This window comes from Anarhichas minor, unplaced genomic scaffold (genome assembly GCF_050575085.1).
Source record: "Anarhichas minor isolate MPS153535 unplaced genomic scaffold, ASM5057508v1 ptg000028l, whole genome shotgun sequence".
NCBI lineage: Eukaryota > Metazoa > Chordata > Actinopteri > Perciformes > Anarhichadidae > Anarhichas > Anarhichas minor.
The window spans coordinates 8,135,790-8,148,472 of NW_027466474.1; the positions used below are offsets into that span (position 1 = coordinate 8,135,790).

The window sequence follows — 12,683 nt, forward strand, 5'->3', positions numbered from 1 at the left end:
ATTCATTTGCCTTTAATTTGAATTTACTTATCTGCAGAGAGAAATGAAAATTCCTCTCTGGATCCCTCATTTGAAATAACCTGTTTGTCCAAGTAAATCTTCTTCAATTTATTGATATTTGGTTCCACAAAGTGTGTGAAGTACAGTATTGACTTTAACTTTCTAAAAGCTACACATACCCTCTGTTTTCTTAACCCGTTTGGGGTTTAATTGTGGTCACTAATAAAGTGTAACAGGACAACACAGTATGTCTATCTCCCAGGACTGTGAAACTGGACAGTAAAAAGACACACAATCTCGTGTCATTAGGAGTGAATAAGCAATAAATCAGCACCTGGAATAAAAAAACAGATACTAAACAGTTGATATGATGAAGTCCTTTAATTAAATCCCACAATGAAACATAGTTCCTCCACAAATTTAACACATCTATCAACTCTCTAGATTAACGACCCGATTCAAGGTAGTAATATATCCAAGACAATATGTGCCATGCGTCAGTCTGTCATTTGTCTAAAGACTCACAATTCTTGAGATCAAGTGTCATGATGATACTTATCAAGGCTTATCAAGAATATGTATTTTTTACGGAATATTGTTTAAAAAGGGAAAAACGAATTCATTGGTCCTACTCCAGATGTGTAAAAACATACTGTTAAACATTAATGCATAGCCTTCCCTCCTCTTCTACCCCACCTCCCTCCAGGTCTGTGGGTGACTATGAAGGCTCTGGTAGGGGACATAGTTCAGATCCGGAAGGAATACCCTCACCTGGTGGACCGCAGCACTGTGGTGGCCCGCAAGCTGGGCTTCCCAGAGATCATTATGCCGGGAGATGTTCGCAATGACATCTACCTCACCTTACAGGGCGGCGACTATGACAAATACAACAAGACGACACAGAAAAACGTGGAGGTCATCATGTGGGTCTGCGATGAGGAGGGCAAGGTCATACAGGTGAGCAGCAGGAAGAGATGAGGCCGGGGACGCACAGAGCACGTCACTGTGTTTGAATAGAGAAGGGATTTGTGTCAACGGATTGATTTCTGTGTGTGTGTGTGTGTGTGTGTGTGTGTGTCTGGTATGGGCCAGTGAGCAAGCACAGCAGAAATTAAGCGCTTATGCACGCTTTCATAGTCGGGGGCACATAGACTTGGCTGTAATCCCAGAAAGAAAATCTATTTTAGCACATACACAAACAATCATAAAATCCTTCAGCTCAATATGTTACGTGTTTTTCTCTCTCTCCCTCTTTCCTAGAACTCCATCTGTCTGGGAGCAGGGGATAAGGTGGTCAGTGAGTACAGATCCGTCATCTACTACCAAGTCAAACAGCCCCGCTGGATGGAGACAATTAAGGTGTGTGTGTGTGTGTGTGTGTTGTAGACGGAGTTGCTGAACTATTCAAAAGTAGTTAGTGGTACAATTTTTAGTTGAGAATCCTTGTACATGTCTGATGTTTATGCATTTGCATTCCTCATCTCAACCATAACTTTCTTTTTATAGAAAAAGAAACCCCAGAATGTCATGGTATACCTGTAGAAATGTAAAGATATCTGTAATGTCACATGTCCTCCAGGTGGCAGTCCCTCTGGAAGAAATGCACAAAATCCATTTACGCTTCATGTTCAGACACCGCTCTTCCCAGGAGTGTGAGTATCAGCCTCTCTGCCTGTCTGTTCTCTCCATACATCCACACTCACCTCTACTCTGATCCCCCTAAGCATTATGGGACACTGAAAGGGCCGAGTGGTTTGAAGCAATTTGGAAAGTGACCCAAGGCATCATTACGCACACTTCATTATATAAACCAGTTATCCTTCCTCCCATACCTGGAGTCTCACCCTCCCTCCTCCCTTTCTATTTCCCTGATGTGTGTCTCCCCTGACCCTCCCTCTTTCCGTTCACAAATCCGTCTCCAGCCAAGGACAAGAGTGAGAAGAACTTTGCCATGGCCTTTGTGCGTCTGATGAAGGAAGATGGGACAGTTCTACAAGATGGGCCGCATGACCTCGTAGTCTTCAAGGTCAGAAACAGAAAGAAAACAGATAAACTCATGAACAGGTTCAGTGTCTTATTCAAAAGAAAGACAAATTAAATAAAGAGTAAATCAACCTGATTCATTTTAAAGTTGATGTGCAACTTATTTACAGTCACCTTGACCTAAGCTTTCAGACTTACTAAGATATTAAAGCTTCTCTGAGAGTAATAAACTCTCATCATAAAAGTAGTGAGCCTTTTATGATGAGGAAGGTCACAGCTCATTACTTTTGCTGGATCAACCAGTTTTAGATTAAACAGCTCAACTACAATACATTTGGAATCTTTTCTTTTTTTTAAGATGTCTTTTTTTCGGGCATTTTTGCCTTTATTAGATAGATGGCAGTGTAAAGGCAGACTGGAAATTGGGGGAGAGAGAGGGGCATGACATGCAACAAACGTCCCACGGCTGGAATCATACCTGGGACGTTGCAGTTTTATGTTAAGCACACTACCAAGACACTCCCTGAAGTAGTATGTCAAATTAAAACTGGTGGTTAGTACAGTAACACAGCCAGTTCATATCATTATTTTGATACATCATTCATGGTCAGACTTGAATGAATGGGGAAGATTATTCTAACTCTACCAAAGCTCGCTGCCATTCCCCACGTAATACCGGAGGCATCTGTATAGTGACAAATGAATGGTAGATTTTACAAGTCGCTGAGGTGATTTGCCTTACATGGTAGTAAAAAGCAGATTAATTGTTAAATATACTGTATATACCTAACAGTTGTGCTCAGTTGCATCCATCATCAAAGACAATCTTATAGTGAGTCTGGATGGGAGATTATGGCCACTGGTTGAAGCCAAATAGATTTCCTGCCAAATGGGCCAAAGCTAAGATTGAATCCCTTTATTGATTAAATGCCAAACGCAATGAAGATTAATTACTCGTGATGAACTCAAAGACCAAATGGATGGTCTCCATGTGCCCTTTTTTTCCGATTATCTCTTGTTATCCCTGCATTCCTCTCCTTCTCTGTGCCACTCATGGCTTAAATCTCTTATTCCCTGCTTTGCCACCCACTCACTCATTATTACTTACTGGTTTGGCATTAAAGAGGGCAGAGTTTGTTTGAGGTTGAGGCCGTAATGAATCTTTGACGAACAGAATATCAATATGCCAAGATATCCTGTTTATGTGTTTACTCTAGCTTTCCAACACGTACTGCAAGAAAATGCTATAATAATAGATCTTATTTTTCTGATCTGTCCTGGCCCCAATGTTTCCAAAGTTGTAAGTTTACAAACAGAAGTTTAGTTTGGTAGAAGTAGAAAAGCCATAGTGATCGCAGAGGATTACTGCTGTGGAACTGGCGACTTCAGTCATTGTTTGTCATTTTTCCATCAGGTCCAGCAAACAAGTGCAGCGAACCCCAGAGTCTGTTACTCCTTGTTTGCATCAAGACGTTTTGATTAAGTTAAACACAGAAAATTTAGTTCTCATCCCAATGCTGCTGCGACAGCCACCAAACATCTGTTCCATCATTAGCAAGTTGGAGCCTTACTGGCGGGGGTTAGAAATGACTCGCTCTCATTGTCCTCTCAGGGTGACAGCAAGCGCATGGAAGATGTGAACTGCTACTTGTCGTTGCCCTCGACCCGCCACCACCATGGCGACACCCACAAGGTGGCGACGTTGAGCCGCAGCTCCAGCAACGTGTCAGGAAGTGGAGGCCTGTCAGTCAGCTCCAGAGACAGCTTCACCATCTCCACCCTGGTCTGCTCCACCAAACTCACCCAGAATGGTAGGTGTGTTTTTGTTTGGATGTGTGTTTGGGGAAGGTGTCGTTTGTGACATTGTGGTTGACATTAGGCTACTCTTGAGACTTGGCGGGGCAAAACATTTTCATCCACACACACACACACACACACACACACCTTTATACACACAAAGGTTGAAGAAAGGTTGGGGCAGAAATTATAAAGGGGAAGGTGTTTGAAATTAAACTTGACATCTTCTTTCAACAGAGTAATAAGGTCAAGCCAAGACAATGAATCATCTGTTGGCTGTGAAATTGGTAGAGGACAAATCCACTGCTTAGAATGTCTCGTTGAGTCTGAAAACACTCCTGATCTAGTCAGCATACCGTCTTCTCTTGGGCTAAACGGTTAGGCAATCCAGATTTATCCTTAGAAAGCCCAAAGCATTAGTGTTGAATTGCAGGTAACCGTTAACACTATCTGACTTGTTAGGCCGAGTGTTATTTTTAGGTTTAGGGCTAAAAGTTAAGGCATGATGACAATAGCTGAAGGGTGAGGTGAGGTAAGGGTAAAGGAGATGTTCACACAATTAACGGTGAGTCAACGGTATATTAATTAGGTAAACTACGAACTACGAACCAGAACTACGAGTGTATGTGGGTGTGACGTGTTTTGGTCATGGGATAGTGAGCACAGGATAGGGAAAACTGTGTGTATACATGGGTTTGATTAGTGAAGAGTAACGTAATTTTGTCCTACACACTCTGGCAGGCAGCCACTCTAGCAGACGCATATACCCCCCCCCCCCCCCCCCCCCCACACACACACACACACAATCACACACTCACTAAAGTGCACATTCACATCTACAAATGCACAAGAACACGTACATTCCAGACAGTGCGGTGCATCAGGCACAGGTGCAGTTCAACAGCTGTTACTGACAAAGCCAGTCCATCACTATAATGAACATTATCCTGCAGTATTAATCACTTGTACCACACACGCACACACACACACACACACACCTAAACACACACACAAAGACTCTCAGGCATGCATGCACACAGTGTTGTTTGGGGGCACCAACCAGATGTTCGGCTTGGCTTGGTGAGTCAGACATTATTGGACAGGAAATGCAGTGAGCTTCAAGCGGGCAGCCCTACAGAGACATGGAAATCTGCCCCCTGTCAAACTGTAGCATAATTAATGACAGAAACTGTGGATTTGAATGCTCAGCTGACAGTCTGACTAAGCAGAGGAACAGATTATACTGTATATATGTATGACTGACAGGTAAATACAGTGTTATACTTCACGTATTCTTCGCAAAACACAGAATGAGACGCACTAGGAGAGAAAACAACAATTTAGAAAATTACATTCTACAACTAAGACTATATTTTCTTTATAACGGCTTTGATCAGCATCTCATTTTAAACAAGAGAGCTGTTTTTCAGGCAGCTGAACAGAAATGTACTCCCTGTGTCTCTCCTCTCCAGTGGGCCTGCTGGGGCTGCTTAAGTGGAGGACTCGACCCGAACTCCTCAGAGAAAACCTCGAGAAGCTCAAAATCATTGACGGAGAGGAGGTGGTCAAGGTCAGTGGTGTGAATAGAAGTGTGCTTTCGCATTAGTGTGTAGACTGCCATGTGTGCGCTCTCACCGGACCTCTCCTTTCTCTGTATGTGTGCGTTTAGTTTCTGCAGGACACTCTGGATGCCTTGTTCAACATTATGATGGAACACTCTCAGACTGACGACTACGACATCCTCGTGTTTGACGCCTTGGTGAGTGTGTGGGGTGTTTACCCAGACAATGTCATGTGTGTATGGCTTGTCGAGAGATGCAGCTGATTTTGTGACAGGCTGTCTCTGTGTGTATTGAGTCTGACATCTTTGCGTCGTCTACATATCCATCTTTTTCCAAATAAAGATGGATATCGAATCATTGTTCATAACATTTTATGTAAATTTACATTTATATTGTAAATGTCATCATGTAACCCTCTCTGTCTCTCTGTTTGTCCCCTTTGTCTGCCAGATACACATCATAGGTCTGATCGCTGATAGAAAGTTCCAGCACTTCAACACAGTGTTGGAGGCCTACATCAAGCAGCATTTCAGCGCTACACTGGCCTACAAGTAGGTCACTTCCTGGATCACAGCCCACTTCCTTTCAGTACTGTTACATTTTGTAAGCGTTTCCTGAATGACTGGAGACGACGTTCTCCTCAACACGTCGGCCTTGCATCAGATTTGAATCAATATATGACGACCAAAGTTTGTACCCCTTTTCTCATCAGAACACTGAATGTGAATCTGAAAAACACACGTACATTATATTTTAGGCATCCAGACACATATAACGTGTATAAGAGCAAAATACATAATAACCGAGGTAGTTGATAGGTGCTCCAAAAAGCAAAGAGTTCAGTCACAAATCAGTGTGCTCGTGCAACAATCCTGTTTGTGTCACATCTCCTTATTTAATCTGCTACAAGAGAATTTAAACTCCCTGAGCAAAACTGTCTGTTTAAGGTTGAAACCATTTTACTGTGGGCTCCATACACGTATTAACCTAATGCAGATATCAGTATGATGTGTAATGACAATGTTAGACTTCATGTCAACAAACGTAAAAAACACACCATACTTCTATTGTGTGAAAACAAAACATAAGCAGTGTATCAGCAGAGTTCTTGTTTGTGTTTCAAATGAAGGATTACGATCTTTCACGAGGCAATTCTCCCACCTCTACGGCATTATGAAATCTTTTAAATCCCATTAGATAATCTCGATAATGCGTTGTCATCAAGCCAGAAAACAGGCTGCTTAGTGCTTCCTAGAAAGTTGGACGTAGCAGCCTAAAGTACAGAAACACATTAATGTGGGTTGTCCCATTCAGAATCACTCTCATAAACCTGTCAGGTCTGCCAAACTTCATGCCAAAGGTATTCAAGTGTTAAACCCATTGTGATAAATTCAATGTCACCTGAAGATCTAATGTTACGTTAGTGAATACCGCACTGTATCTAGCTGCCACTGGAGGTCAGTGTGTGTGTGTTGGCCTTTGGAGCACTTTACTGAATAGGATTAGAGTTTTAACCCTGCCTCTCTGTGGAGTAGCAGCATAAGCACTCAGGCATGCGCCCCAAACACTTCTGTCGGCTTCTTACTCTCATTTAATTCACTTAACTTGATTCAGTGGGCGCTAGAGACAACATTTGTTTGCATTGCCAAAGCTTCAGTTAGGAAATTAAAACCATTTCTAACTCTTCCTGCTCTCTTTCCCCGCTGAATCTTTTCTTGCATTTCCCAGCTGCTTCTCTTCCTCCCTGCCTCCTTTGCCCAATTATCCCTGTGACTCTCTTCCTCTCTTAACTGCTTTTCTCTTTTCCTGTCTGTTCTTCCCTCCATCTACTCATCGGTCTCTCCACCATCACTCCACTCCTCCCTTGCCAGTGTGTTGGTGTTCACCCTCTTTAAGAGGGTCACTGCAGCTTAACGCCTATCAGCCCAGAGGCTATTATGTAAAACCATCTAACTCCCTCTAACTACATTTTAAACTCCCTATCACTTGCTCTTAAAAATGAATAAATCCTCCTGTGCTTGCCTTTAAGCCATGCACCAAAACAAAACCAGAGTCGACTGAATCGTAATAACGTTGGTAATATTTTCAAGGAGACTTTTATTGTTTAAGAGGATTGGGCAAGTTTAAACCAGTTAATGAGTTGCCATTTCATGGAAATAAAGCCGTCACAAAGCCAAGAGTCTCAGCCCTCTTTAGGCCTTCAGTATTGTTTTATGTATTATGAATATGCTAGTATTGCATGCCATTTGGGATGGTGCAGTGAGTGATTGGGCAGAGAAATGCTGGTGGGTCATAAACGTAGACTGCACTCTGTGCCACCCACACCTCTCTCCAGCTGCTTTGACACACTTTAATATTTATGTGTGTGTGTAAAGACGCCTGTGGGGTGTGCATGTGTCGGAAAATGATTTTTTTCACCTATCATCTGAAGGAAAATCAAAATGTCTGTGAGCTGTGCAAAATCTGTTGAGGTGTGAAATACTATTTTGTCATTTTTTTCCACCTCCTTTCCTCTGTCGTTCTTTCACTCTCACTCTGATGCACTCTGTCTTTCTGCTCTATGGAAGTGAAACATGGAGTTGGCGATTTATCTTCCAACCTGTGGAACATCAGAAAAGGATGACAATTCTCACTGGATGGTTTTTAGATTTTTTTTTGACTTGGTTTCTCCTATCATTCTCTCACAGGAAGCTGATGTCGGTGTTGAAGAGGTATCTGGATGTGTCCAGCCGAGGTGAACAGTGTGAGCCCATCCTCCGAACCCTCAAAGCCCTCGAGTATATCTTCAAGTTCATCGTCCGATCGCGCATGCTCTACTCCCAGTGAGTGTTTCTGTACCTTTTTTCATTAACATACTGACTACTGATTTCTTTTTTGGACCCACCATGATGCAAATAGAGATTCTTGTTGAGCACGCACAGAGCCCCGTGACACTGCAGGAGTAATTGTTTGTGACAGCTCTGTGAGAAAAGGCTGCTGCTTACAGCGCTAATGTTGCTAATAAGCATTGATGATGAGCAGCGGTGTCCGGATGAGAGCTAATGACGGGGCAGGGCAGGACTGCTGAGTGGTCAGCCATCGAAACAGCAGACAACGTTCCTGCAGCAGAGACTCATGACACCCACTGTGCTGAGCCCAGACCTGCACCATACGTTAAGTCTAAACACCATTTATAACTGCAGCACAGAAATTGATGCTGACAGATCAGAAACATGATCCACAACAAGAGTTGTGTTCCTCGCCCGTTGGTGGCATGAGTACGTGTGTGTGCGTGTGTGTGTGTGTTATAAGACACAATCAAGTGTGTAGTTGAGTGCTTGTTCACATAATGCAAGGTTTATTGTGTGTATTGTGTTGAGTTGTCTCTTAGAAGCAGTGTATTAGTGGTTGTATAAGGTGGGTTTCTATATATGTGTGTGTGTGTGTGCTGGTGTGTTTGTGTGCGTTTGTCGTTCAAAGTGCACTCGTCGATGAAGGTCTGCCTTTTTAATCTTCTAAAGGGCATTGTTTGTGCCGGCTTTGTTTGTCTAAAATTGGTTGCGTTTGTTTATCGACATGTTGGGGGTTTGTTTATTTATTCAGTGTGTGCGGGTCTGTGTGGATGCATGAGTGTGGATTCCCTAGTGGGTGAGTGTGTGTGCGTGTTTCTGTGCATTTGTAGGTACATGCGTGTACAACAGCCCACACATGTGCGTTTAATCATACTGCGAGTATATGCCTTTGTGTGTGTGTGTGTGTGTGTGTGTGTGTGCGTGTGCGGACCACATTACAGCCCCACGGCTCCTGGAGCTCCAGTCGCCAGCCTCCCCTGGGTATCTCCAAGCCGATAAATCTCACTCTCCTTCTCTCTTCCTCTCCTCCTCCTCTATCTGTCGTCCCCCAACTACCTGCAGCCGACAACTTCAACTTGCTCTGCATCCAAAGTTTTCACATCAGGTTTCTCCACTTACAAGACCATGTCATGCCAACAGAGAATCGGCTATTCAAGGCAGCCCCTGGTGCTGTTAGTGAATCTGCAAGGCTCCATCATCATCACCATCAAGACTAGCATTCATTAATAGTTAAATAGGCGGAACTGAAGATTTATTAGCTTGTCAAACCGGCTTCATGTTCATACAAAGTCTATTACGAACGTGTGATGTTTGCTTCAAAAATATGTAAGGCACGCTGTACTAGATTTTGCTCTTTCCTTCACCTTCTCTCTGTCCTTCACGCCCCAGCTCTCACATTACTTCCCTGTAGTCTAGTTCATCAGGTGTATCGGTTTCTTTTTCCTTCCCTGGAGCACCTGCTATGTTCTATATTTCTCTTCTGTCTGGTCCTCCTCTCTTTCTTTCCATCCCTCCCTTCAACTTTAAATCTCACCTTTTCCCTTCCCTTCATTCCGCCTCTTTTAATCTTTTTTCGTACCTTTTTCCATGGAAGCACAATGCATATATCTTATCATTTAAAAAAATAAGGATGTTTTCTATTATGAACAGGTTTTCTCATTAATGCGAGACATATCTTATTATTATGAGATCACCCCTGTTTCCAAAAAAATATTATGATATGATTCATTTGTAGTTATCACAAAGACTTTCCAATTTTCTTATCTCAATAGTGGCAGACACAATATCTGGTTATAATAACATAACATTGATCATATTGCGATACTACTATTATTATTTACTATTACACTATTTACTTATTGGCACAAGGGGTCTACAATAAACTCTTGAACACAGAGAGGATTTTACAATACCCAAGGTAGTTGTGTGACTCTGCCCCAATTCTTGGAAGTTGAACCGATCAGTCTTAGAGGAGCAATATCATTTTTATAATACTTTATTGATACATCACAGCAAAGTTGGTCACTGCACCATTTATTCACTTGTCCGTCTTGCAAATGATCTGCATTTACATGTTTTACTGCTTGGTCCAGAGGAAGAACAGCAATTATAATTTATAACAAGTTGACATTTGTGACTGATTTCATGGAAGACATTTTTCCCTTGTTGTTCTCCTTTTCCTTTTCCTCCTCTTATTAGAAACTTCATGCAGCTGAGCCGTCCTTCTGTACTTTTCCTTCCACTGCCTTCCATTCTTCAGACTTTTCCTCACTGTTCCTCACTCATTTCCTTCCCCTCTGTTCATTTCCTGCCCTTCATCCCTCTCTCTCTCTCCTCTCCATCCGTCTCCAGTATTAGTTTCCTACGGTATGATGTACTTCTGCTGTTGTGCTCATGTGTGGGTAGTTAGTGCCTGTGCGTGTGTATTTGTGTATGTGTGAAGTGGTACTTTACAAGCTCTAACAGGCTATACACAGTATAACTATTTTAGTGAAGAGTACGTATATATATATATACACACACACACATATTCATGCACAGACAGGCCTGGTGGATTAAGCAGGACAATGCGTCTGTAATCATAATTGTACTCTGCAAAGAGCCCAGTGATAATACCTCTGTGTGTTACCACCTAATCCCTCCCCCCACATGCTAAATTTGCTGTGTGCCACATGCTAATCCTTCCCTCCAGAACGCATAACTTCTGTTGTAATTAACAACTGCACAGCTCCACTAAATCACACAGAGATAGCGAGGAGACGGGGGAAGGACAGGGGCGGAGAAATGGATGAGAGAAGTTTGCTTGGGGCGGAGGAAGTTCAACTGAAGGGATGGTAGAGGAGTGTGTGGGTGTGTGTATGGGATGTGCATAGCAGCAACAAAGATAACCCAGTTTATTTTTTTGTTTAGTCAGAGGAGCATTGTTATAATCATTGCAGTCAGTGCTTGTCAATGTTTAACACTGCAGTAGTTTGCTGCATCTGTTCAATAGACTATAGTCCTTGGGTTACATTGTGTAATTGTACACATTGTACACAGTGTGACACTTTTTGTGTCACAGTCTTACAGCTTCATATGTAGAATTCAATTTTGACTTAAAAGGCATAAAATGAAGCATTTTCCTTAAAAACACTGCGCGCTCAGGTGCGGCCGTTGTAAAACGTAGTGACCAGGTGACATCGCTGTCTCCGTCTCTCTCCTCTCTGTCTTTGTAATGGATGTATAAAGAGCTGCAGATCGGTGTGTCTTTTTTTACCAAGAGTAGGACACGCACAAGGCAGAGCAGAGGGGTCACAGTTGAGAGGATGAGGCGTGCCCTTCAACTGCATTCACTCAAAATCCGTCAGTGCTGCACTTTCCCTCAGGGTTGTGCGGAAGTGTGGGCGTGTTTATTTGTGCTTTAGAACCTAACCTCCACGAAGCAATCAGGGAATAACGTTTTCTTTCTTTGATTCACTGCTTTGCTCTCGCTAACACCTCTCCCTCTCTTCAGTTACTCTCTGGCTGGCTTGACCACTGCTGTTGTCTTGCTCTCCTTCTCTAACTCGCTCGTTGAGCCAAGATGGAGGGGGCAACCGTATTATTAAATGAATAAGGGAGGAACTGCAGCCAATTCAGTTGATGCCGCAGTTCCATGAAATCACAAGAATAGGTGTAATTTCCCTTGTTGTTAGATTACTCTGACTTATCACAGAGAAAGCCTGCGCTGGCCCGATCAGAATAACTTTAAAAACACTATCATTACTAACTCGGAATCAATGTAAACTGTGATGAGAAAACTACAGCATTATAATTTACATCCCATTGATTGAACCTCACACGTGGCTCAAGTGACGGAGGCGACAGATGATTAAAAAGCATAGAAGCAAAGGAAGCGAGTACAAGAGATGCAATGAACTAAACCATGAATATATGTTCATCTAACTTAATCTTGTTTTATATAAGGTAATACACTTACTAACTTTTTTTTTTTTTGCATTGCACTAAATAATCTTTCCATATTTCTGTTGTTCTGGAACATATGAATAAGGATTCTTTCTGTCTACATTTACATCCAACTTGAGCTTCTTATCAGCTATCCTTGTTTTGACACTTTGTCTCTTATTGTCTCTCTCCACCCTCACTAATTATTCATCCCCCTGTTGTTTTTATCTCATTTTTCAATTCGTTCCTACATCCTTCACTTCATCTCTCTTGCAAATAATGTCACGCAATCAATTTTTTCTGATGTTCGTCCGATGCTTCTGTCTTTCAATCTTTTCCTGATTTGTTTTTCCCGTAGCATGTCCATTAATTTCCTGTTGCCCTCCTAGGCTGTACGAGGGGAAGGAGCAGGAGGAGTTTGAGGAGTCACTGAGGAAGCTTTTTGAGTCCATCAACAGCCTGATGAGAACAGACTACAACACCACTCTGCTGCTCAGGGTAATCATGCATATTCACCCGTCACAGCATACTTCACCACCTAGCACTCCTCTTTCTTCTCATCTTTATTCTTGCCCCTCTCCTGCTT

General features: G+C 42.5%; 1 protein-coding gene across 1 annotated transcript in view; it reads left to right on the forward strand.

Annotated features, from left to right (window-relative positions):
* Positions 1-12,683, forward strand: part of dock2 (dedicator of cytokinesis 2) — an 87,647-nt gene that overhangs the window by 9,064 nt on the left and 65,900 nt on the right. The window contains exons 13-22 of the mRNA XM_076103076.1: positions 707-957; positions 1,261-1,359; positions 1,580-1,652; positions 1,923-2,026; positions 3,596-3,794; positions 5,253-5,350; positions 5,450-5,539; positions 5,793-5,893; positions 8,030-8,164; positions 12,487-12,595. Of these exons, the coding sequence (XP_075959191.1) occupies positions 707-957; positions 1,261-1,359; positions 1,580-1,652; positions 1,923-2,026; positions 3,596-3,794; positions 5,253-5,350; positions 5,450-5,539; positions 5,793-5,893; positions 8,030-8,164; positions 12,487-12,595 (1,259 nt within the window). The remainder of the gene's footprint in view (positions 1-706; positions 958-1,260; positions 1,360-1,579; positions 1,653-1,922; positions 2,027-3,595; positions 3,795-5,252; positions 5,351-5,449; positions 5,540-5,792; positions 5,894-8,029; positions 8,165-12,486; positions 12,596-12,683) is intronic.